We start from the raw sequence: 26,632 nt of genomic DNA, 5'->3' as shown, positions 1-26,632 counted from the left end.
AGCACAGGCTGTAGGCGTGCAGGCTTCAGTAGTTGTGGCACGCAGGCTCAGTAGTTGTGGCTCGCAGGCTCTACAGCACAGGCTCAGTAGTTGTGGCACACGGGCTTTGTTGCTCCGTGGCATGTGGGATTCTCCCGGACCAGGGATCGAACCCGTGTCCCCTGCATTGTCAGGCAGATTCTCAACCACTGCGCCACCAGGGAAGCCCCAAGAGTTCTTATATATGTGTCCTGTTTGTTCTGTGTCTCTGGAAATCCCTGACTAATAGAACCACGAATCTGTTCTTCATCTCTAGAATTTTGTCATTTCCAGCATGTTGCATAACTGGAATCATACAGAGAATGCAGTCTTTTGGGATTGGAATGATCCCCAAAAAAAGATGAAATTAATAACTTGGACCTCTGCTCTGCAAAAAGAGAAAGAGAAAAAGAGAGGGGGGTACAGGAAGGGAGGGAAGGAAGAAAGAAGGAAAGACAAGTTATAGACTGGGAGAAAATATTTGAAAACCACCTATCAACAAAGGACTTACATCTAAAATATACAAAGAACCCTCAAAACTCAATAGCAAAAAAAATCTCCAAACCATCCAAATAAAAAATGGGAAAAGACATGAACAGACATTTTACCAAAGAGGATATATGGATGGCAAATAAGCACATGAAAAGATGGTCAACATTAGAACCACTGTAAGATGTCACTACACACCTATCAGAATGACTAAAATCTTAAAAACTGACGACACCAAATGCTGGAGAGGATGTGGAATAACCAGATTGCTCCTGTATTGCTGGTGAGAATGTAAAAATGGTTCAGTGAACTCTGGAAAAGTTTGGCAGCTTCTTATAAAAGGAAACATCACTTACCATATAACCTAGCAATTGTAATCCTGGGCATTTATCCCAGAAAAATGAAAAGTTACGTTCACACAAAAGCCTGTACACAAATGTTTATAGCCGCTTTATCTGTAATATCCAAAAACTGGAAACAACCCAAATGTCTTTCCCAGGTGCATGGTTCAACATACTGTCTATACCACAGAATCCTAGTCAGCAATAAAAATGAATGACTATGACTCATGCAATTACTTGGGTGGATCTCAAGGGAATTATGCTGAAGGGAAAAAACCAATCCCCAAAGACTGCATTCTGTATGATTCTAGATCTATAGCATTCTTGAAATGACAAAATTATAGAGATGGAAAACAGATTAGTGGTTCTGTTAGTCAGGGATGTCCAGAGAAACAGAACCTATGGGATACATACAGATATATATATAAGAGGAGATTTATCATAGGACTTTGTTCACATAATTATGGAGGCCAAGTTCTACCATCTGCCGACTGCGAGCTGAAGAACAAGGAAAGCCAGTGGTGTAATTCAGTCCGATTCCAAACGCCCAAGAACCAGTAGCACCGATGTCTGCGGGCAGGAGAAGATCAATGTCCCAGCTCAAAGAGAGCAAATTCCTCCTTCCTTGGCTCTTTTGTGCTCTTCGAGCCCTCCATGAAATGGATGCTGCCTGCCCATGTTGGTGAGGGCAGTTCTCTGTACCCAGTCTATCAATTCCAATGCTAATCTTTACCGGGACCACCTCCCAGACACACCCAGACATTATGTGTACCAGCTCTCTGGACATCCCCTAGCCCAGGCACGTTGATACATAACATTAACCATCACAGCAGTGGACAGGGATTAGGGACCGATAGGATTATTTAGAAGCACACTGTTTAAATTGCAAATAGTTGAGGATTCTCCAAATATCTTTCTTGGTTATGGGTACGTAGTTTTATTTAGTTATGGTCTGAGAACAAACTTTTTATGATTTCTATTCTTTTAAATCTGTGAAGGTTGGCCAAGAATATGTTCCACCTTGGTGAATATTCCATGGGGTCTTGAAAAGAATGCGTGTTCTGCTGTTGTTGGGTTCCATACATGTCCATTAATTCAAGGTCTCTGATGACATAGTTCAGTTTTCTATATCTTTGCTGATTTTCTAATTGTTCTGTCGTTTCCTAAGGGAAAAGTGGCAGTCTCCATCCATAATGAATGTGACTTTCTCCTTTCATTTTTGTTAGTATTTGCTTCATGTACTCTGAAGCCCATGCACACATGTAGGATTGTGATAGCTTCATGGAGAATTGTAATGTTCTTCTATATCTTTGGTAACAGGCCTTGCACTGGAGCCACTCCAGTTTTTTTTTTTTATTAGTATCTTGTAACCTATGTATGTCTTCATATTTAAAATGGATTTCTTACAGTCAGTATATACTTGAGTTTTGTTTTTATATCCAATCTGACAATGTCATTTATTAATTGGTACATTTAAACTATTTACGTTTAATGGTAGCTCTTTTCTATTTGTTCCATCTGTTTTTTTGTTCTTTTTTTCTCTTGCCCTGTCTCCTTTTTCTTACTTTTTAATTTAATTTTTATTGGAGTATAGTTGACTTACAATGTTGTGTTAGGTTCAGGTGTACAGCAAAGTGAATCAGTTATACATATACATATATCCACTCTTTTTTAGATTCCTTTCCCATATAAGCCATTACAAAGTATTGAGTGGAGTTCCCTATGCTGTACAGTAGGTCCTTATTAGTTACCTATCTTATATATAGTAGTGTGTATACGTCAATCCCAATCTCCCAACTTATCCCTCCCCTGCCCTTACCCCCTGGTAACCACAGATTTGTTTTCTACATCTGTAACTCTATTTCTGTTTTGTACATAAGTTCATTTGTACCCTTTTTTTAGATTTCACATATAAGTGATATCATATGGTATTTGTCTTTCTCTGTCTGACCTACTTCACTCAGTACGACAGTCTCTAGGTCCATCATATTGCTGCAAATGGCATTATTTAGTTCTTTTTTATGGCTAATATTCCATTGTATATATGTACCACATCTTCTTTATCCATTTTTCTGTTGATAGACATTTTGGGTGCTTCTATGTCTTAGCTATTGCAAATAGTGCTGCTATGAACATTGTGGTGCCTGTATCTTTTTGAATTATGGTTTTCTCCGGATATATGCCCAGGAGTGGGATTGCTGGATCATATGGTATTGGGTTGGCCAAAAAGTTCGTTTGGGTTTTTCCAAACATCTTATGGAAAAACCCAAACAAACGTTTTGGCCAACCCAATAGTTCTATTTTTAGTTTTTGTTTTGTTTTGTTTTGTTTTGTTGCGGTACGCGGGCCTCTCACTGTTGTGGCCTCTCCCGTTGCGGAGCCCAGGCTCCGGACACGCAGGCTCAGCAGCCATGGCTCACGGGCGCAGCCGCTCCGCGGCATGTGGGATCTTCCCGGACCAGGGCACGAACCCGTGTCCGCCTGCATCGGCAGGCGGACTCTCAACCACTGCGCCACCAGGGAAGCCCTATTTTTAGTTTTTTAAGGATCTTTCGCTTCTTTCATTGGTGTTAATTGAGCTTCTTAATGGTTCCATTTATCTCCACTGTTGATTTACTATTATACCTGTATTTTTAATTATTAGTGGTTTCCCTAGTGTTTACAGTGAACATCTTTAATTACTGAGACTCTGTTTTCAAGTAACATTCTACTTCATGTGTTGTATACAGATCTCATGACAATGTATTCCCAACCCCTCCCTCCCATCCTCTGGGCCATTATTATCAAGCTCTTTACTTTTACATGTGCTGTAAACATGTGATACACTATTGCTCTCTTTGCCTTACTTCTCAGAGTAATTAAAAGGAAGAAAGCTGAATTTTATTTTCAAATTCATTTATTTTATTTCCATCACTTTTCATTTCTTTGTGTAAATCCAAGTTTCTACTGGGAACATATTCTTCCCCTTAAAGAATTTCGTTTAACATTTCTTAGTGCAGGTATACAGGGGACGAGTTTTCTCATTTTTGTCTGAGAAAGTTCTCCTTCGTGCTTCAGAGATATTTTTGCTGTGTACAGAATTCTGGATTAGCAGGGTTTTTTCATCCAGCACTTTAAAGATATAACTCCATTGTCTTCTGTCTTACCTGTTTTATCATGAGAGGTCTGCTGTGATCCTTAGAATTGTTTCTCTGTATGTAATGTGTCTTCTTCCCCTGCTGCCTTCAAGATTTTCTCTTTGTCTTTGGTTTTTAGCAGTTTGAATATACTATGTATACAGATTTGTTGCTGTTGTTTTTCCTGCTTGTTTTTTTCTTAGCCTCTTTGGTCTGTGGTGGAGTTTGTCATTCATTTTGGAAATATTTAGGTAAATAATGTCAGCCATTATTTATTTAAATATCTCTTCTGTTTTTTTCTGCCCCTCTTTTCCTTCTGGGATTACACTTACACAGATCTGGTGCTATCTGATACTGCCCCGCCGACCTTGGGTATTCTGTTCAGCAACCCCTTTTTTCTCTTTCTGTTTCAATCTGATTAATGTCTATTGACCTATCTTACTGTTCACAGCTTCTTTCCTCAGGTGTGTAAAGTCTACTGATCAGCCCCTCAAAGTCATTCTTTACTTCTATTATTGTGTATTTTTATTTCTAGCATTTCGATTTGACTCTTTCTTACTCTCTGCTGAAATTAACCATCAAATTCTGCATGGTATCTACTTTTTCTATTAGAGTCTTCAACTTATTAATCAGTTGTTTTATTTTTTTAATCTTTATTAACTTTGTTACAATATTGCTTCTATTTTATGTTTTTTGGGTTTTTGGCCACAAGGCATGTGGGATCTTAGCTCCCTGACCAGGGATCGAACCCGCACCCCCTGCATGGGAAGGCAAAGTCTTAACCACTGGACCACCAGGGAAGTCCCTAATCAGTTATTTTAAATCACAACCTATAGTTTCGATACCTGTGTCATACCTGTCTTGTTCTGTCACCTGTCTTTTCTCTTGTCAATGTGTTGGTTTTCTCCTGTCTTTTCTTATGCCAAAAATGTTTCGTGGAAAGCTAGCCATCTTGAGTAGGGCAGTAAAGACTAAGGCATATCGTTCTGATTCCTTCCCTTTTGCTGCACGGAGTTTGGATGAGCCTAGTCAGGATGTGATGCTGCCCTGGTTATCCAGCCTTCACATCCTTCTAGTTGTATCTTGTGTTTATGGTGGGGCTGGTATTTCCCATTGTCTGCTATACCTTTGTGCTGAGCCTCACCTCGGTGAGGGTCTCTCTCCATATTCTTGCCCCTTTTCTAGCAGTACATTGCTGTTACTCACAGCTTGTTAGCCTGGGTGCAGGAGGCACAGCCCAGAAGGGTAATGTTTCTGTTGTTCTGATTAAGCCTCTATCTTTGGTGGGTGCTGTGTCCCTGGATCTGGGGGGAGGGAGTGACTGGAAAGGCCCAGTGCCCTAAGACCAACAGTGTGTGTTGCCCTGCTCTCTGCAGTTCCTTCCTTAGCAGATGGGAAAGGTCCGTGAAGGACACTTTCTCAGAATTCTGGCCAGTCTTTTTCTGAGCACCAGGTCAGGTCCCATGGAGAGGGGCCTGCAAGTTCTTGGGAATTTCCCTTATGTCTGTGGCCCCCAAGGTTCTGTATTCTTTCACTAGGCTACACCCTTCCTTTACCAACTTGTTAACAATTTTAGCTGAATTCTTCTTAGTGGGGTCCAGCTTAGTGGGGTCCAATTAAGCTCATGTCCATCCCTCCTCAAAGGCACCTGTCTTTCCATCTGTGGCTGGCCCATTGCCTGTGACTTCAGCTCTCAGACGGGTTACAGGAAAGTTGTGAAGCTGCAGTTCATCTAGCTCGTTGTTATGATACTGGTGGGATATTGCTCCTTCGGCTTTTCACATCCCAAACAGAAACCAGAGGTCTCCACTCTTTTTTAGAAAATAAGTACTGAAAATTGGTTGCTGCTTCGGTTATCCTTTGTCCAGGCTAGTTTGAGATGATGCCTATATGTTTCCAGGTTAAAAGATAGAAGAGAGTTTTTTCAAAGGGGGAAAAAAAAGGTTGCAGGTTTATTTTGAAAAGTATTTGCTGTTCCTGACATTTGCCACCAGAGGGCAAGTCACCGCGTCACTCCCCCTCTCACCGGGTGAGGCCAGGTTTCCAACAGGGAAAAGTAAGTGTGTAAAGTGAGAGGCAGAGGCAACGGAAGTACCTGAGGCTCACAGAGGCCTGTTTCCGAGGCCGCTCTAGGCTGTACAGCTACAGGTGGGGCTCCTGGGCCCTGCAGCCCCAGCCCTGACCAGCGGGCCATAGCTGTGCCCTGTGCACAGAAGACGCCTTCTGACATCCAGGCTGAGAGGCTGCCAGGAGCCTGCTGGGTGGTCAGGCTCTAGCACCTTCAGGTGATTCCAACCTTCTGCTTTGTGTGTTGGGGCGGGGGAGCTGGGGGGGGGTGTGTCAGGGTGGGGAGTCCGGGAAGTCCATTCCAGCCCAGCTACTGAGTGTAGCAATTTCCAGGAGCCCTTTGGTAGGGAGGCTGAGGGGGGCTGTACAGCTGTACTACTTTAGCTGGTTTATCTGAAACAAATAAACCAAAACCACAGTGGCTTCATGTGATAGGAGTTTGGTTCTCCTGCAGATAAAGTCTAAAACAGGTGTTCCTGACGGGCAGGCAGGTCCCCTCCAAGTGGGGAGTCAGGAGCGCATTCCTGATCTCTTGTAGGGCTGCCATCATCAGAAGGCATCACGGCGGGAAGGGGTGAATGGGAGAAGGCGCACCCACCCCACAACCGCATGGCCCAGGGCTTCCCCCAGCACTTCTGCTCACGTCCCATGGGTGCGAGCAAAGCATGTGCTCTTTCGTAATGCTAGGGCGGGGGCCTGGGCAGGCGCCCTCAAGGCACCTCTCCCCTGGGAAGGTGGACAACCAGACCCCAAATCGCCCACGTTGCACCCACAGAAACTGCTCCTAACAGATTATTCTAGAACAATGTTTCCCAGATTTGCTTGATTTTAAGACCCACAGAGGATGCTTATTTAAAAGAGTCCTTGGGCCCGTTTCCTGGACACTGGTTTGGCCATCTGCATGGCGCCTGGAGTGGGTGCCTTTACCAAGCCCTCCAGGGAGCCATGCTGCCCTGTCTACAGAGGGAGCCTCTACCCCCTGCCCACACCCATGGGTGGGAAGCCGGGGCAACCCTCTCTCTGTTGTCGTGGTGACCCTTGGAACTATGGGACTAGCTCCTGGGTATGGCCCAAGGGAGGCTGGTCCTGAGCTATCCTGCAGCCCTCCCTGGGTGTGACTACCCTACAGCTCAGCCTGGGGAGGGGCAGCCTGTGTGTCACAGCCACACAAAGGCAGGACTGAGCAGTCTGTGTCCTAGGCAGACCAAGTGGCCCCTGACCTCCCAGACCAGAGCACAGTGCCACCCAGCCGCATCGAGATGAAAAGGAAATTCTGGAGCAAAGCTGTGTTTCCCTTATGTGAGGGGTTAGGGGCTGGGGTAGAGGAAGAGGATTATTTGTGTGTCTCTAGCAACTGGAGGGCAGCACTGAGTCAATGTTTCTGATTTCTTACCAGAAAATCAATTATTAACGGCATTCAATCGTAGATTTTATGTATTTATTGTTTATTGATTTGTCTTTTCTGTTTTTGCCATGATTCCCTTGTCATGAATCTTGGGGAAGTGACACCAGGTTCATGACCAGCATGGGGTGGGGGAGGGGGGGAAGTAAGGAGAAGGTAAGGTAAACTCCAGGAAGGAGCAAGGCCCCGTGCATCCTGGAGTGGTGCCTGGGGGCTCAGTGTCCCCAAAGATGGGGCTCTCGGTGCCAAAGGAAAGCAGCGTGTGGGAGGCCCCATGTGTTCAATCAGGCACAGGCAACATCTGGCCGCCAGCACAGGAGCAGGAAAGAGGCGCTCCAGGGCCTGAATAGGCAAGGATAAGCCTGAAACAGGGAGGCCCCCATCCATGAGCTTTCAGCTCCTAGCCCACTTCCCCCTCTAGAAAGGGGCCCGGCCACAACTGCCTCCTAGGCCGGTGCGACAGCGGAAGCGAGACCTCCCTGTGGAGGCCACAGCAGGGTCTGAGTGTCACACCTGAAGGTGCACCAGGCCCCGCACCCACACGTGCCAGCCCCAGCGTTTGGGCAGGCTGGTTCCCCAGGCAGCACTCAGGGCAGCACACAGCAGCTGGCCTGGCGGAGCCCCAGGCTGTGTTACTCTGCTGGGGCTGATGCTCAGGTGAGGCCTGCAGGGGAGCTTAGTGCAGTCCCCACGCAAGGCTGCTGCCCAGAGGGCAGAAATGGGATGGCTACTATTCTCTCCCCGCATTCTTTCTGTCCCTGACAACAAGAGCAAGCCCGTCACTAGGGAGCTGATCCCACCAGGCTCAGAAGCTCCCAGCAGATGCCAGACAAACCTGTAAACAGCAGCCTCCAGCCCAGCCTTTCTGAGGAGGGCAGGGGTGTGTTTTGATGAATCCATCCCTGGGTGCAGTGTGGAGCCCATCTCTCCTCACTGCCTTGTCCACCTACGCGTTCCCTCCTCAGAAGGCTCACTGGTCAGCCCTAGAAAAGCTTGCCAAAGCTCCCTCAGCCTGCTGTTCACCCTCAGGGCGCTATCACCACCTGACAGCCTGAGCTGTATGTCACCTGTTCATCCTGTCCCTAGTACAGGATGTGAGCTCCCTGTGGCAAGGGCCACAGGGTCCGTGGGTCCCGCAGCGACACAGAGCAGATGCGCAGGCAGCCCTCGCTCCCCTTCTCTGGGAGGAGATGGGCGGGCCTGGCCCCACGCCCCCTCCCAGGTGACCTTGCTCACTGCGCTGTCTGGCCTGGGTCGTTCGTTAGAAACCACAGAAGCAGTAATAGCTGTTTTTTGTCTGCTGCCCAAGGACGGCAGCTGTCTTTTGACCCAGGTCAAGCCCAGGTCTCCAAATGCTCTTCAGCCTCCACCATAAAGAGGAAACTTTTTAAACCGTGGTGCGTTTGAAACCTCGGGCCTTAACACCCCTCCTGGCGTAGAGGTCCTGTGTACAACTCCATTCGGTTTCCTCAATCATGGAGACACCTGGTCTCGGTGGCCTTTTCCTGTCTTCCCTGGGGGTCACGGGGACTTCGAGCCTCCCGTCCCCGCCCCCGAGCCACCTGGCACGGGTCTCTCTCTTTTGCGTTCCAGCCGTGATCCCCCTGACGGATTCAGAGCACAAGCTGTTGCCTCTGCACTTTGCGGTGGACCCCGGGAAGGACTGGGAGTGGGGGAAAGACGACAATGATAACGCCCGGCTGGCCCAGTAAGACCCTACCCTGTGTCCCCTCCCCTGGCGCCCTACGGGGCGGTCTGTCTCCGGGCTTCCCAGGGAGGGGCTGGACACGGCGCCCCTGCTCCTCGGGGCTGGCTGGCTGCACTGGCGGGGTGCGCGAGGGCGAGCTGGGGCGCATCTCACTCGGTGTTGCTCTCTCGATAGCCTGATCCTGTCGCTAGAAGCCAAGCTGAACCTTCTGCACAGCTACATGAATGTGACGTGGATCCGGATCCCCTCTGAGACCCGGGTGAGCCTGGCGCGCGCCGGGACGGACGGCAGGCGCACTCGGCCCGGGGCGGGCAGGCGAAGTGCATCCCAGCCTTGCCCGCGGCCCCGCCGGGCGGCTCGGCTGCAACGCGTGCCTCTGTGCGCCTGTGCCTGCGAGTCTGGACGTAGGCGCGCGCTCCGGCTACGGGAGTTTTTGTCCCCTTACTTTCTCCAGAGCGACAGGAATAAACACGCCCACTCAGAAAACAAACCGTAGGCAACTCACAACACAAAACTCTCTCTTGCCGAGATGGGAACACGATGTGCTGCCACGGAGCGGAATTAACTATAAAACTGTGTGTGGGTCCTTGGAAAAGGCAGGGAACCGAGGGCGCGATTCCTCGGCACCCCCTCCTTTTCTTCTTCTCTCCCCTCTTTTTCTCCCCTCCATGAGGGGAGGGCTGTGAGACAGGGGGCTGGCGCCCCACTTGGCCCCCTACCCCAGGGAGGACCCATGCTGGCCCTGCCTCCAGATGCTAAGAGGAATTCGCTTTAAGTATCTGACTGATGTTTTTGTGATCTCAGTAGTAAAGTCCCAGGAAAAGGGATTTGTTTAAAAAACAAAAATTACAAATAATTGGCCCTCCCCAGACATAAATTTACTTACCCATAAAGTGGGGCTCGTAACGAATATTTTTTAAGTTTCATGAGGAAAGCAAGGAGGGCAGTGCCTGGCACACAGTACCCAGGACAAACTGGCACTGCTCAGAGTGCTTTGTACTCCAGCGTTTACATGTATCTAAACTTCACAGGGCTCCCTGAGGCAGGTCCCGATACCCCATGTTACTGATGGCACGAGTGACAGTGGATGGCAGTCTGGCTCCAGAGTCCAGCTGCCTGGAGTATGTCATGACGTGGCTTTGGGTGTTCTTTTCTCGCCCCCACGAGGGCTGTGAAGGCAGCGGCTCTAGATCGAGAATCAGGAGACTCTCAAGCTGGGACACAGCTCGGGTTTCGGGCAGTGAGGCTGGAAGCCACACCGCGGCGGCGGGGTCTGCCTCCACCGGCCGCGTGGGGCCAACTGATCTCTAACCTCCTCCCGTCCCTGCCCTCCCTCTCCCCTGCAGGCCCCTCTGGCGCAGCCGGAGTCCCCGACGGCCTCGGCGGGGGAGGACGTGCAGTCCCTGCCCGACTCGCTGGACTCGGACCGCGACTCGGTGTGCAGCAACTCCAACAGCAATAACGGCAAGAATGGCAAGGACAAGGAGAAGGAGAAGCAGCGCAAGGACAAGGACAAGACCCGCGCGGACTCTGTGGCCAACAAGCTGGGCAGCTTCAGCAAGACGCTGGGCATCAAGCTGAAGAAGAACATGGGCGGCCTGGGCGGCCTGGTGCACGGCAAGATGAGCCGCGCCAACCCCGCCAACGGCAAGCACAGCGACCCGCCCGAGCGCGGCAAGGAGAAGAAGGCCAAGGCGCGCAAGGGCAGCAAGGAGGAGTCGGGCGCCTCGGCCAGCACGTCGCCCTCGGAGAAGACCACGCCGTCGCCCACGGACAAGACGGCGGGCGCGTCGCCGGCCGACAAGGGCGGCGGGCCCCGCGGCGACGCCTGGAAGTACAGCACGGACGTGAAGCTGAGCCTCAACATCCTGCGCGCCGCCATGCAGGGCGAGCGCAAGTTCATATTCGCCGGCCTGCTGCTCACCAGCCACCGGCACCAGTTCCACGAAGAGATGATCGGCTATTACCTGACCAGCGCGCAGGAGCGCTTCAGCGCCGAGCAGGAGCAGCGGCGCCGCGATGCCGCCGCCGCCGCCACCTCCACGGCCAATCGGCCCCTCCGGCTGGGCTGTCCTCTCCACGCTGTTGGTGTCTCCTCCGCGCCCTGGTCCACCGGGAGGCCGGCGATCCTCTGTCCGTGCTGTGTACGTGTTTGGTCAAACGTTCCTAATGGTGCCTGAACCTACACTGACGCCACTCAGGTAGTAGACGGATAGGAAACAAGTCATACTGTTGGAAGTGGGTGTGCTAGCTAGCATCTGCCTCGTACCTGTGGAAACTCAATAGCCATTGCAAGGGTATTTTTGTTCTTCAGTAAGAGAAATAAAGAAATTTGCAGCCCTTTGTTTTTAGAAGGGAGTGTTTTACATGCCTTTTTTTTTTTTTTTTTTTTTTTTTTTCTTTTTTCCCTAACCCGGCGACTGACCTCTTCCATGTAGCGGTCACCTGCGTGCGATTGTTGCCACCTAGGGTTTCGAAGCAAACGCGCGGCCCCGGGACCGCGGTGGCGGCTCTGCCTCGGGCTCCCACCTGTGCCCCTCCCGGGTCCCTGGAGGACAGGGCGGTTGGCCTCCCACTGGCGCCCTGGTGGTCCCTGTGACCCTTTAGGAATACACGGCTCCATCTCATAAGCAAAACTTCCTCCCACAGTCCCCGGCTCGAGCGACATTCACACTGCCATCAAAGTCGCGGGCGTCTGTAGGATGGGCACCGGACAACCTACCTCGCAGGGCGCGGTGAGGTGTAGCGATCACTCCCGGTGCCGGGCAGCTCAGGCGACAGGAGCTTTCCAAAGACACCTTGGGGCCCAAAGGCAAGGTTCCCAACTCACAATTTGGAGTTGACCATATATGAGCAAAGATGACAGCCTGCTCACATTTCTCCTTCGAAGACACTTCCACAATGCTCTGTCACCAGAGTGGCCCCTAGGAAGCGACCATCGGTGCCCCAGGAGAGAGGCGAGAACTTGACCCTTTGGTCACTGTGTAAGCCCCCTCTAAGCCGCCCTGAAATCCGGCCTGCGCCTCTTTCCGGAGGGGAGGGGCTGAGGGCCGCCGGGAAGGAAGCCCACCCCCACCTCCACCTCCACCCGCATCTGTCTGGGATCAGCCAGGTGGAGGGGCACCGCTCCCATCGGGGTCCCCTCTGCAGGGTGCGGGTAACCCTGACTGTGGCTCCAGAGCACATGAGGGGCAGCCCCATCCCTGAGCGGTCCCTATTTTGGTGCCTCCTTACATTTCTTGAGGAAAAAATAATGTGTCCTTAGCTACCCTGTTCTGAGCAGCAATATGCAGCGTCTTCCTTCCAAGATTACCTCTGGAGGATACCGTTCTTGGCCAAGGACACTGAGGCGTTAAACCTGCCTCACTAAGGAAAGATCTCGTTTCCAAGAAATACAGATACGATGGGTAAAATCCTCACTAGCAAAAGAATCCTTTAAAACCTGTGAGAGCCTTAGAATAGCCTCTAATAATCCCAAGAAAGAGAGGAGAAAGCACCCAGCTTCTCTGTGGGTGTATCTTCAGAAAACACAGGAGGTAGACCATCTCTTCATTGGCGCCAGCTTCTCCTTCTCCAGAAAGGATGCTTTCCCCCGAGATAAAGAGCAGAAAGAAAAAAAAAAAAAAATACGGAAGGGGATTTTTGTTTTTACTTGTTTGAAGAATTATTGATATAATAAACTAATTTGAGTATCTCCTGTGAGTAATTTCTTTTTGTTTTTAATTATCCACAGCACGTGGAGTTTTCAGTAATTTATTCAAGGTTTACATAAGTGGTTCCTTAAAATTATTTATTAAATAGGATCTTAAATTTTTCGAAAGTTTTACTTTTTGTGCTAAACGATACTTTCAGTGTGTGGTAATTACTAACATTCATGTCCTTCATATTACTGGAGTTTCTTTTGTTAAAAAAAAAAAAAAGTAGTTTTTAAGAATTCTCTCCTCAAGAGGGTTTGTGGCAGCTTTTTGGACTGATTCTTCACGTCATGCTGACCAACTGCTTTGCCATCCAAAGCTGTGAGGTCACGGGAAATAAATATGGCTTCACGTGTAGACGCCAGTTCCTGCCCTGCATCTCACAGAAGGTGGAACAGCCAGCCTGGAAAATGCTCCCCTGCGCATTCAGAAACCAAACACACACGCACAGGAAGTCAAGGAGGCAGAAAGTAATCTCGTGTTTGTTTTTTAATTTTTTTAACATGAAAACAGCCAACCAGAAATTTCCAAAACTGGCTGTGCAAGTATTTTATCTTTCTCATGCTCTCTGCCAGGTTAAAAAGAAAGAAAGAAAAAAAAAACAAGGCAAACCGAGAATACAAATGGTCCATTTGTAGTACCAGAGGAAAAAGGAAAACCTTTAAAGCCAGGCAGTGTTATTTGTAGGTAATATCAAAAAACAGTGACCTGTTCTAGCTCCTCGGATTTCAGGGTCACCACCACCACACCCACATCTGATATATATGCCATAAATAAGAGCCTGAGATCCAACCCCAGACCCCAACCCCAGGCTCCTCCCCTCCCCCCCACAACATGGAAGACCCCTGCACCGGCTGCTCCATGTGCAGGGCGCCTGTGGGTGTCACTCCCATCTGGTACGATGCCCTCCATCCACATCGTTTACAAATAGGCATCTCCTCTTGTGAGAGATCTGGATCCATCCTTCCTCTAAAAACAAAGTTAAAAACTGAGAGAGCCCACTGTTCCCTTAAATGTGCTGGTCCAGCCACCCACCCCACCCCCGCCCCAGTGTTCACAAGAGACCTTTAGCCCTGGTCCCAAGCCAGACATCTCTCAGGCGAAATGAGTTCATCAGGCTGGACGGGAACTATTAGAAACTGCTGTGTCTCTCACGTGTGGGTCAAGAGGTCCTCTAATGCCCTTCTGTGACTTGGGGGCCCTTTGTGGAGTGGGAGGAAAAGGAAGTGGATTGGGGGTGCTAGAGGAAAGGAAGACGGCCAGTTCCGATTCTAGAAAGGACATGAGCCCCACCTAGGCACAGGTCCTGGACACGGGCTGAGCAGCTGCCCCACCTGTGGGCCGCCTTGCCCAGCCGGTCTGACCTGGCCAAACTTCCCTTTCTGGAAAGGTCAGATGTCTCTTAAGTGACAGCAAGTTTCCAGAAGGATCCCAGATACTTCTAAACCCCAGCGGAGGCTATGTCAGTCATTTGCTTCACACTTCCTGCAACTGCGTCACCTGGGTATATGACTTTTTAAAAAATAATATATTGTGAAAGGAAGGCGTTTTTAAGTGTATTCTGTTTGTAGATTTTATGCTGTTATGTTGAGATTTTACAAGCCAAGTTTAAACTGTACTATAGAAATTATTTTTATATTATTTTCAGAATATGCCAGAGAGCAATGTTTAGCACCCTTATATTGTCACAGGGTTACCCCCTTGGAGGGCTAACTTTAGGTTGGGTGGGGCTCCGCTGTGGGCTCTTGGGGGTGAAATGCTTTCTGCTATTTGTTCAAATCCCCTCTGAAAGTGGAACTGTGTAAATGTCTCTTCTTTTTCCATGGAAAGCTTGATTTGTTTTCTGCTCCTGGATTTTGGTACTGCATCTTTCCTCTTAAATGAATACTTTCTATTCACTAAGTTACTGTGGACCTTTTTCTTGCCTATCACCACCCAGTGGCTCCAGTGGCGTTCTGAAAAGTTGGGATCTGTTACTTTACAAACTTTATGTTTTCCAAAGTGATTTGATTTATTAATTCTGGTAGCTTACCATCAGGAATTTAGTGACTCAAGATAGCAGGGGGCACACCTCGAGGTGTGAAATCCTCCAGACAGTGCCCACCGCCTCTGGGGCAGGGCCGTGGCTACGTGGCTCTCACCTCCTTGCTTAGCGACTTCAAGCTTATTTTGAAAACTACTCTACTTTGCAGAAATAAACTTAACCAATCAAAATATATTTCACGTTGGTTAAGAAAAAAGGGCTGTACCCATCAGTGGTGGGAAATTTGTGTGAGGAAAAAAAAAAAGGCTTTGCCAAGCCATGTGTTCCATTCTCTGTGTCTTTCATGTTTACTAAGAGACGTGGAGTAATGCACGTTTGGGAGGGTTTCTTTCTTTAGGACACGATTCAGTTTTCCTCATTGTGGTGTGGACTTTACAAATTAAGTTCCTCGAGTGCTTTTTTCTTTTTCTTTGTTCCAACGGTTATAATAAATAAGAAGAAAACGTGTGTCGTGGTTGAGCGGACCCTGCCTTGTCAGACCCCGGCCGCTGTGACATTGCCTCTGTCCAGAGTCTGGTTCTGCTGTCATCCGAGCGCGAGCACATCCAAGAAAGGGCCCCACAGTGGCTGGCACCCCTGGCACCAGGGAGCAGGCACCCCCTTCCAAAAAGCCTTAAAGCGGTGGCTCTCTGGAGACCTCCGGGCCCCACCCTGCCCTTCAGTCCTAACTATAAGTTCTCCTTGCTACTGGAACTGGGCCACTTTGGTGTGGGGCTCCAGGGTGGGGAGAGGTGCCCAGCTTCATTCTTGTTTCTATCTCATCCCCCCAGTGCCCAGATCCACTCTCCAGCACAGGTCCCAGCGGCCCAGAGCATGATTCTAACGGTGGATCTGCTGACACGGGGTTGGGCCCAGGGCGCTTCATCCCCAGGAGACCCACAGGGCACACATGATGACGAGGGGCCCTACACTCCCCTCAGGACGCCTGGAGGCTGCAGGGAGCGCTCCGAGGCACCCTGATCAGGAAGACTTTCACGATTGCTCCGAGCAATGTGCGAGATGGTCTGTTCGCAGTCATGTGGGTAACTTTGTTCCCCAAAACCAGTCCTTCCTCTTCACTCCATGCCCACCCCCAGCAGAGAATAGAGAGGGGGCTGCCCTGCACAGACCTCTCGGGAACAAGTGTGTAGTCTGTGCTGTGTCAAGATGCCGTGCTCCTCCACCCCCACCCCCACCCACCACCGGCTGACTTAATACACACATCACTGCAGGAACAGCACAGAAACCAGAATCTCCAAACAAGGCTAAAATATTACTATTTCCATTTTATTTTGCAAAATAATTTGCTGAAATTTCAATTTTTGCTGTTTGATGTTTGCAAAAAGAGTCCCACCCTAATTATGTATGTACAAAATGATGCCCATTGCGTATCCTTTTTTATTCCTCCAAGAGAGCATCTCAAGAATACACACACACACACACACACACACACACACACACCGTCAGTTCTTTAATGTAAGATGAGAGGTACCACTGGCTTTTTAAATATAGACTGAATATGCTCAAGACCAAAGCAACCCATTATTTTAAAGAGGATAAATTAGTGGAGCCAGCTCCCTGAGAACATCTGTGATAGAACAGACACTGAAGGATGACTTTAAAGAAACAACTAGGTTCTTACAAAGACCACTCCCACCCCTGTACTTCTCCAACCTCTGCCCCAGTGACACAAGCCTGGCCCAGGGCCTTTGCACATGCCCTCTGCCTGGAATGTCCTCTCCCAACACCCACCCTCAGCCACCCTTCACTACCTGCCAGTCTTTGTTCCAGTGTCACCTCTCAATGAGGCGCTCCCTGACTTCTTTACTTAATAAGCCAACACATCCCACCCTCCCTGCCGCCTCCCTGTGCGTCTTCCTCTTGTGCATTTATCGCCACCTGAGGGCTGCGTGTGAATTATTCATTCATTCATTGTTTGCCTCCCTCCAGCCCCCATAGAATGTAAGCTCCACGCGGGCAGGAATTTTTGTATGTTTTGCTCACTGCTGTACTTCTGGTGCCTACAACAGCACCTGACATATATTAGGTGCTGGATAAACACTTGTTGAAAAAAGTAAATGAAATCAATGATTTGATAGCTATTAAGAAGCCTAAAAGTATCAGTTGCAGCCTTTATCAAGTCGGGATTCTACTCTTGCCCCTAAATGGGGAGAGTTTTAGCTGATACAGCAGCCTGGCTGCTTCTCCAGCCTGTGGTTTACGAAGGCCAGATGCCGCAGTGAGCACCAGACCTGATGGTGGCGGGTCTCCCGTGTAAACGCCTGCCCCGGGGGCCCTCCCTCATAGAGAAGGTACTCCGCTGTTTACAGAGGGCCCTCTGGGACAGGATGAGGTGGGGACAGTTTCCTCCAGGGCACCTCTCGTGATCACACCCCCTCCATGAGGTTGTCATGGGCCTGGACCATTCTGGAGAGTCCCTTATAATGGGTCCTTAGGACGCTGTGTCTTCACAGTGTCTCCAGGGAGATAGGCCTTCCTTCCTAGACCAAACTCAGTGGCAGCAGATGACCCTGCCCAGGAAAGGGCATCAGCCTGACCACTAGCAGGACCCGTTCTTATGTCACCAAAAGCAGGCCTTCAGGGAAGGGGAGCTGCTCACACAGGTGTGGGGGGACTGCGCTGACAAAGTTGGAGGCCCCCTGTCGCCCCTTGGTCACAGGTGTGTGTGTACTGCAGGGGCAGAGCCTGGACATAGCAGAGCCAAACAACACAGCCTCCTCGGCCAGGCCCCCTGGTGGCCTCGCCCACCAGCAGGGGAGGGATGCTTCCCCCTCTGAACTTCCTACCCCTGCGGGATGATCTTCCCAACTACCTAACCTTGGTGTTTACTTCTAGGTCCTTTGGCCAAGTGTGTTTTCCTCTACCAGTTGTTGGCAAAATACTGTTACAAGCTTCTTATAGGACCCTTGTCCTACTGTGGCCTGGTTAAAAGCCTTTGTCCTTCTCTTGTTCCCTTTCCGTGGTTTTGATGTCACTTCTCTGGGTGCCATATTTTAGGGTCCCCCATTTGGGGGCCCAGGAGCTCCCTCGTAGCACTCCCTCGGCAGCTGCCGAGCAGACAGTGAGTGAGCCCACACGTGTGTGTCCCTTCGCTTGAATTGCCAAATAAACAAGACCCCTTTCATTGCTGCCCTGACACACGCGGGTGTGGCAGACATGCTCCTGGCCAGTGCTCAGAGAGGGCGACCTTTCCAGGGCTGCTTCCTTGGCCCTCGCAAAACTTCCTCCAAGGCAGGAGCCCTGCAGCCCGTCCAGATTTTCCTGCTTGCCTGGAATGGAATCCAAACGCCTGCCCTGGAGTGATGATTTGGTAGGTGGGAGTGGGGCAGCTTGTCCCCACTAACTTGTGACCAAAACTAGTAAAGCCACCGTGAGCACAGTTCGAGACGGGCAAGTGGCCCAAAGCCCCTGTACACGAGGCAAACGCCACCTCCCAGAGCCAGCCATCATTCAACACCCCGAGGAAGCCCGGGGCCCTCCACCACCCACGGGGCCCTTAGAGCCACAGGGGGCTCCCCTGAGTCTGCACTCAGAACCTGAACCCCGTTCACCCTCAGCTTTGACCAGTGTGTGTCGTTTTAACTGATGATTGCTGATGTGTATTTGCTTGGTTCCTTCCAACATGCATTGGCAAGTGAATGTAGTTCCTCTGTTTCTTTCCCTTTCTTTTTTCTTTTACTGGCTCATTTGACTGATTTGGGATGAAATACATGACTTTGTTTCCCCAGTTTACTTGTTACCATGGACGAAGGAAAACATTGAGTCAGAAAGGGGTCAGAAATCCCTGTTACTTCAACCAAGTTGTCCAGAACCCTTTTCTGATTCAATGCAAATATTCTTTTCCATCTGGTCTATCGTTGGAGAAGGAACCCATTGTAAGAGCTTGTCTTTGGTGGTTGGGTAGTTACTTTGTAAAGTATTAAAGCACTAAACCGATTTTTGCAATATGTAGTAAATCTTGCTTTCATTTTGGAAAACTTCCAGTAATGACTACTACTGCACTTTTTATAGAAGAACTGTATTTCATTTCTTTCTTTTATGAAAGATTATTTCAAGTAACAATAGCTCTGTAATCCGTGTGATACGGCTTCTCCATTACTTGACATGGAGAGAAGCTTTGATGCCCACTCAATAAAATTAACATGTTTGTAAAGCACTGGCTGGTCCAATTATTTACCCACTCCAGTGTCCCTGGTAAAACACCATCTAAGAAAAGTTTTATGGCACGGAGGAAGAGGATTCTAACAGGTGTCCATCCTTACCCATTTTTATTTTAAGTGTTCTTCCAATCAGGTGAGATGTAAATCTAGGTATCACAGTTTTATTATGTGAGACAAGAGTTTCCTTTTTAAATGGTCAGGACACTTTCTGTCAAAATGAAAACAATAGAGCTTCCCTTAATGTGTGTTCGCCAGAGGTCAGCAAGACGGCAACTGGGAGGCCACAGAGAATGAGAGGATTTTACTGTGGATTTTTATTTGCACATGTTTTTCTGTGCAGGAGAGGTATGGTGTCTGTAAAAGAAAGTAAGTCGTTTCCCTATGGGCTGCGGGCCTGTCCCAGGCAGGCGATGGGCTCCAGCACAGTCATAGCCGAGCACCTCCCAGGAGCTGGGGCAGGGGCAGTGGTGGTGGTGGTGGCGGCCACCACGTGCTGTGCTGTGCCTCAGGCACATCATGGACGTCGTGGGATTCTATCCAGGCAACAACCCTGCGAGTTAGATGTCAAAATCCCTGTTGTGTAGACAAGAAGGGAAGTTTGGCAAGGTAAGTGGCGAAACCAAGATTGCAGCTCTAATTTGCCTGATGGAAGAACCCGCGCTCCCAGCTGCAGGGCCACCCAGGAGCAACTCCCAGCCTGTCCAGTGGGTGGACTTGACACACAAGGAGAAGGAGAAGGAGAGGAAAGATGCTCAGCTGGCCTGTGGGGTGCACTGTGGCCCTGGGGACAGCGTCCGGCCAGGGCTCCACCTTCCATTTCTGGTTCGGATGTTCTTCTCCACTAGAAAATAGGAGACTGTACCTAGTTCTTGCAGGACAGGTGGAGAATCCCACATGAAAGGTACACTCCTCCACCAGCAGCTTTGAGAGGTGCTTAAAAGGCTTTACAGGATGGTGGTGGGAGCCCTGCACAGGAAGAAAGAAATTCTGACCCCTAAATTACAGTGACCTTGAGAAAGGCATCTCCCCTTTCCAGGTCCCAGTTTTCTATAAAATTTCAGTATATTCTGTAAATGAGGGACTTGAGGGAAGGATCTCTAAATCCCCAGCAAGTCATGGAATCCATGTATCATTTAGGAAAACAGAAGTCATATCAGTTATTTTAACAGAGAGAATTTAATATGGGGACTTGGTTGAACAAGGATCAGAAGACTGAAAAGAACAAAAAGGGCCCATGGAGGCAGCATGGAGAAAGTGAAGCTCATCACAGGGCTGGGGGCAAAGCTCAGGGGCCAGGTGGTTATGAGCTACAAGCATGAGGGGTGGGGGGCACCCAGGGCTGGAAGCAGGCCTCTGAGGAGGAAGAGCTGGTGTCTCTGAGGGGGACACGGTTCGGCAGGACCTTCTGTGTGGGGGAAAACATAATTAGAACAAACTGCATCTGGCAAGTGGCGAACTGTTGCCAGGACAACGCTGAGAGATACTGGAAGTAAAAGAAAAGAGCAAGTCCTCTGTGTGTGTGTGTGTGTGTGTGTGTGTGTGTGTGTGTGCACGTGTGCACATGGGCGTGCATGCACGCCCATGTGCATGTATGCATATATGTATGTGTGTACATATACACGTATTGTCTGTATACACACACACCCCCCCCAAGCAAGGAGGAAAATGAGAATAGACAAGCCGCGTGTCTGTCACCGGCCGGGGACCATGGCTGACATTCCTGACCTCCTCCTTCCAGAATGAGTCTGGTTTCCTTTGCCCTCAGCCAGGACCTCAGCTTGTTGGGATCTTTCATTTCTGATGAAATAACCCAAACTTTCATTCCCGAGAGGTCTGAATCATCACAAGCCCCCTGTTGGATGCTGTAGTTGACCATTAACTTTTATTGGGGGTGTGGATGTAATAAAAGGCACCCCCAAGAGTCCCCTGAATGTCACAGATCAACCTCTCTGTGTAGCAGCAGCTCCGTGTTTCCTTGATGATTAGAGCTCGTCACCGGCCAAATAATAGCTCCCTCCTCTGCGTCGAGGCGGTGGCCTGAGAAGCCCCCATGGCTGGGTCTCAGCCTCTGGACCAGTGACACCCTGAATGGCTCCTGGAGGAGGCCCTCCCTCCCTGGGAACGGGGTGGGGGCGGGAAAGCACAGGTTCTTGGTTACGAGGCAAAATGGTGACAAGAGCCACTCCCACTCCCAGACCGTGTGTTCTGGCCATGGGACAGACTCCACCGTATGGCCGTGGCTGAGTCAAATCATCAGGTCCATCTGTAAGACCGAGCTCCTGCCTTTGCAGGAGCTGCCTCCCTGCTGGCACCATCGCTCAATCTCCAGTGGGCTGTTCCTGGCTCCATCAGGCCAGCTGCTCCCGGGTCAGCTGGGTACGCAGTGAGTGAAGCCCCTGTGTGTGATCCCATAGCCATGAAGCTGGAATTCTGCAGAAGCAACACTGGGTGGAGCTCCGTCACGGTGAGCAAGGCATCCTTTGAGCCCACGAATGGTAGTTTTTGGCAGAAGTGCTGCAGGCAGGGAAGGCACACCTGAATCCAGAATACATGTATTCCAGTGAGAGAAATGGCCTTACTTCATAATGGAAAGGGTCCAGCGCAATCAGCCAGCCACGTCTGACTGGCCACCCTAGGGAGGGAACCATACGGAGGCTCTGCACCGTTCCCCACTGCCAAATGTCACTCGCGCTCAGCAGGGGCGGCCTCCAGGCTGGTCTTGAGGAGGGGAGATCGTGTAGTTTCGCTCATCCTCAGCCTCCATCGCTGCAAACGGGTCCCTCTGTACTGGGGCCGATTGAGCCTGGAGAAAGGGTTGGCTGACATCACAGGACCTGCTATCTTGTCCAACCGATTCCTGAGAGCCTCGTCTGCACAGGGTACATTTAATGAGCATAAACATGGGACATGATATCTCCATGCTCTAGGAGAGCCGTCCCCAGACATCTTCCTTCGTCACCACACCTCCTTGTCACCGATCTTTGAATCCTATTCTTTCCAAGTTCCTGACTGTCCAGTCAACTATTTGTCCCTGTCCATAAATCAGTGTGGATTGGGATTCCTCGACAGTGGTGCTAATGATGTTTGGGGCCAGATCGTTCTTTTTGGCAGTCCTGTGTGCATGGTAAGACGTGCAGCAAGTCCCTGGCTGACCTCTACTCACTAGATGCCAATAGCTCTCTCCACCTGGATGTGACAATCAAAAATGTCTCCAGACATTGCCGAGTATCCCCAAGGCAGTGGGGGGAGGGGAAGAATCACTGGTGTAGGTGAATTCTTCTGGCTGTCTTTCATTCCAGAAAAGTGATAACCATTTGTTCTGCTCAAGCTCTGTCCACTGGGATGATTTCCCTTCCCCACCATCTTCCAGGAACACTTGAGACTGGGGCTGTAATGCCCTCATAGCCTGCTCTCAGCTGGAGCCAGCATGTCACAGAGAACCACCTGAAAGCAAGCCTCCTCTGTCATTTGGTTACTGGGAACTTCCCAGGAGGTATCGATTGCGGGAGAGGAGGCCACAAGCAAGAGGACATGTTGCAGGGTCTGAGCCACCTGTTCACGCAACTGCGTGTGCCTTCTGGGTTTTCTTAGGCTCTCACACACCATCTCCATTAGATGACAGATTGCAGCCACATAGACCCGACTTCCTGGGAGCGCGGGGCAGATCACACCCAGCCCACAATGCACTGAGCTCAGGACTGTAGTCCACTGATGTCCCCTCAGCTGTTCAGTCCCCACCAGGACCCAGTAGCAGCCAGGACCTCTTTCTTGGAGAGAAGAATAGTCACATGCAGAGGAGGGCATGGCTTTGTCCAGAACTCTGGTGCTCTGCACGGTGGTCTGCCCACTGGTAGCATTGCTGTTGGCCACAAACACTGAGTGTCACTGGGTCTATTAGGAGATGAAGTCCAGGAGCCCCACTCACACCTGGTGACCTTACAGGTTCCTTGGTAAAGGCTTTGGGGGGGTACACCCAAATGGCCAATATGTTGCCTTCAAACTCCAGAAAGTCTCCGCAAACATCATGCCTGCTTTTTTTAGGTATAATGATGTCTCTTTCACTGTATTGGGCTGTCCTGAAACACTCCATGGTCTCCCCACAGTTTTGTCAAGAGGATGGGCCCCTGAATATTTGTGGGGGGGTTTCTCCCTCTTTTGTGTCTCAGGGAGGCAGGTGCAATCTGCATGAGGACATCAATTGTGGGGTCCAGTGTGGTGTTCTGCCGGGCCTCTGCCAGCTGTGCTGTGGCAGGAAAACAGGATGAGTCCCAGGCACCCCCGGACATGAGCAAACTGCTCCTGGTGGTCCTTGCAGATGCCCAGGGAGAACCAAAGCCACCCATCAGCGCCCACGCTGTGGAACAATAAAGGGATGCATTAGGAAACTTCTCGAGTCATTGATAGCCCCACGAATCTCTGCAATTCCTCCAGGATGCAAATTAATCACCTTTGATTTACTCTCATGCTAGGGAGGGGAAGTGCCAGGACTTTCACTTTTGTCCCATTTCTACCAAAGTAGCATCCACTCCGAGGTGGGAGAACTGATGTGGGGGCTCAGCCAGCTGCCAAGTGTAACCCCTCCAACCACGCACTGGAAGCTGGGGAGATGACCACAGACCCACCAGCACCACGGGCACCCACACCTGGGACAAAACTCTTTTTGTCCCCTGACCTCCACAAGCCCCCACTTTGACTGTGGAACCACAGTGGTATTTTGAAGTCACCAGAAATGAGTGACAACTCAGAGCCAGTGCTGAGTACCCTGAATTATCAAAGTATTCCTGTCTCCCAACGGTTACAGGGGAAGAGACATCCGTCAGAACACGTCTGTCAGTTGCAGGCCACAGCTGCCCTCGGGAAAGGTCTCAGGCCCCTTGGAGGAGATCTGGAGGGGATGTGCAGTGTCAGCCAGGTGATACGGCAGGGCTTTCTCAGGGGAGCCAAGGGGTTCCAGACATGTGAAGTGGCTCAGACCTGCCAAGTCCATGAACAGCTGTTACTCTACAGTGTGGTTACTTAAGCAAGGAATTTTTCTCTCAAACCAAAAGTGATTTTTTATAACATCAGTTTTATTGAGGCGTATTTTATGTACAGCCAAAGGCACAAATATCAAACGTACAGTGGGGTGCGTTTTGACAAATGTCTGCTCCCTGGTCACAACCAGCATGGTCGAGATGCAGAACATCACCCTCACACCCTGCCACACCGAGTGCATCCCACCCCCAAAAGCAGCTCTTATCCAGACTGCTCTAGATTTGCTCTGTCCTTACAAACATACAAAGGGAATCAATATATGTACTGTTTGGTGCCAATTCTCATTTGTTCCACCGGTTTGGGGGATTCACCCACATTGGTATTGGCATCGGTCATTTGTAACTTTTTATTGCTGGGCATTGTGACTGTAGCACAATTTGTGTATCCACTTTCCTGTTAATGGACAGGTTGCTTCCAGTTTGGGGCTATTATGAATAAAGTCACTATGAGCCTTCGTGAATGTTTTGTGGACATAAAGTTTCATTTCTTCTGGATAAATACAAATGAAGCAAAATTGCTGGCTCACAGAATGAGTGTATATTTCACTTTATTAGAAATTTCCAAACAGTGTTCCAAGTAGGTTGTATGGTTTTCCAATCCCACCAGCAAATGGTTTTGGTTACCTGAGACATGAACATACCCTGTCCTTCTTTTCTGGCGCCCACGCAGTAGGCCCCAAGGACTTCCAACAACCCACCTCCCTGGAGCAGCCTGGGTGGACGTGGGCTCTCGGCACACCCAGGCTTTTACACGCCTTTCTCTGGGAGGCTGAGCTCCGTCTGCCCTCTGCCCTGGCCAGACTCACATGCGTTCATCTCCTTGCTTGGGTGTTCGGCTCCTGGACATCGGAACTGTTGTCTGATTTCCCCGATGCCCAGGGAGCCCAGACCATGGGTGTGACCGGCACATTTTCTCTCCGTGCAGAAGAGGAGCCCTCCCCTGTGTGCCCAGGTGAGCCCAGCAAGCAAACGCCCAGGGAATGGGGGCGACTACCTGCTCTGCATTTTCCAGGTAGCAGCTGGGAGCGGGGCACTGGGGCTGAGCTCAGCTCTAAGCAGGGATCGCCAGGTAAGGAAGACTTCTCAGAGAGCTGAGAGTTGAATCAGACAGAGAAGGGGATAAACGGCTGTCCAGCAGGCAGAGTGAACACTCCTTACACAAACACTGATCAGGAGCCTGCTTTGTGCTGGGCTCACCAGTGCTGGGAACCCACCTGGCGGGGAGGGGAGAAGGCAGAAAGGGGGCAGCAACCGGTTAGTGTAGAGGCTGCTGGGAAGAGGATGGACAGGGACAGTGGCCCCATGGCCGTGGCCACTTCAGCCCTGGGTCCCAGGACTGGGGAAGGCTTTGGGGAGCCCCTGCAGGGGCCTTGGGGCCATCCTGGCACAGCCTGGCCACTCTCCCACCAACAGGGAGGATCACCATTGCTGCTGGTGGACCAAGAAACCATGGCCCAGAGAGAGTAAGAGCCTCCTCCCCAGGTCCCACAGCAAAGAAGCAGCGGATGGGCTGCAGACAGCACCATTGGCCCCGAGGTTCGTGCTTGTCCTGGACGTGCTTGCGGAGAGAGGGGAAGCTGAGGGTTTCAGGAACACCATGTGTCTAGCAGCTGGTGGCGCTGGCCAGGCCTAGAGGTAGGGGGACAAGAAGACCTTCCCCTCTAGCCTCTTCACCTCCCCTTGTCAATCACACACCCCACACAGGGGCCCCAAAGGCAAGTCGCCAGCCCAGCCCAGGCTGCCCCCCAGGAAGACAGCACAGTCCTCCCGGCACTGCACTCAGCTATCCCTGGCCTCTGTCCCCTGCCTGTCTGAGCAGAACACACACGATGTGCACAGCGCTGTCTGAACTTTCGACCAAAGGCCAGCACCCACGCTCATTCTGGCAGGGCGGGTGCCCTAGAACGAGCCCTGAGGTGGTGGCCAAGGCCCCCTGGCAGAGAAGTGGGGCCAGTCCTGCCTTCCTGGGGCCCCCTCTACCCTGGCAGAGCCCTGAAATCCATCAGGTCCAAATGTGTGGTCTGAATGTTTGAACCTCCAGATCTCAGTAAAAGCAGCACAGTTGCTGGGATGAGCACTCACCGTGGGACCTGGGTCAGGAGCATCCGTGCCTCGTGCCCTCTGCCTCTGGAAAGCCCGGCAGCCCGAGGAAGGGGGCTGGGAGGAGAGGACGGTGAGCCCCGAGGACAAGCAAGCAACTCAGAGGATGGCAGGGGTGTGAACAAACAAGGGGTCAAACTGCTTCTTGCCTGTCAGTCCAAGGATCTTGGAAAATAGGTGGCCACGATCAGTGACATGCGAGGGAAAGCCATTTTATGACCACCACGGAAGGAAAGCTCCCCAGGTGGGGTGGTGTGGGCTAAACCCCAACCAGGGGACATGAATGCAGAAGCTGACAGCTAAGTCCACTGATGGAGCAGACAGCGTCCCCTGGGGGGAGGGCTGGACCAGGACGCACCGCAGGAAGAGCAGAGGGGCTGCTGCCCGCGATGCCGGAGTGAGGTCTGGACCCTCCCAGGATGGACACACAGCAGGAACTGGCCGGCTCCAGAGGTTTTT

At 50.6% G+C, this 26,632-nt stretch overlaps 1 protein-coding gene across 1 annotated transcript in view; it reads left to right on the top strand.

The window, feature by feature from the left end:
- The window catches only part of OTUD7A (OTU deubiquitinase 7A), a 198,086-nt gene extending 174,678 nt beyond the window's left edge, over nucleotides 1-23,408 (top strand). The window contains exons 11-17 of the mRNA XM_024754292.1: nucleotides 9,027-9,141; nucleotides 9,316-9,400; nucleotides 10,488-11,285; nucleotides 11,611-11,704; nucleotides 11,791-11,876; nucleotides 15,801-15,898; nucleotides 23,207-23,408. Coding sequence (XP_024610060.1) covers nucleotides 9,027-9,141; nucleotides 9,316-9,400; nucleotides 10,488-11,285; nucleotides 11,611-11,704; nucleotides 11,791-11,876; nucleotides 15,801-15,898; nucleotides 23,207-23,408 — 1,478 coding nt within the window. The remainder of the gene's footprint in view (nucleotides 1-9,026; nucleotides 9,142-9,315; nucleotides 9,401-10,487; nucleotides 11,286-11,610; nucleotides 11,705-11,790; nucleotides 11,877-15,800; nucleotides 15,899-23,206) is intronic.
- Nucleotides 23,409-26,632: the final 3,224 nt, after the last annotated feature.

The sequence above is a fragment of the Neophocaena asiaeorientalis genome, unplaced genomic scaffold, assembly GCF_003031525.2.
Source record: "Neophocaena asiaeorientalis asiaeorientalis breed wild unplaced genomic scaffold, Neophocaena_asiaeorientalis_V1.1 scaffold743, whole genome shotgun sequence".
In the NCBI taxonomy this organism is placed as follows: Eukaryota; Metazoa; Chordata; class Mammalia; order Artiodactyla; family Phocoenidae; genus Neophocaena; species Neophocaena asiaeorientalis.
This window is presented reverse-complemented; position numbering and strand designations above follow the sequence as displayed.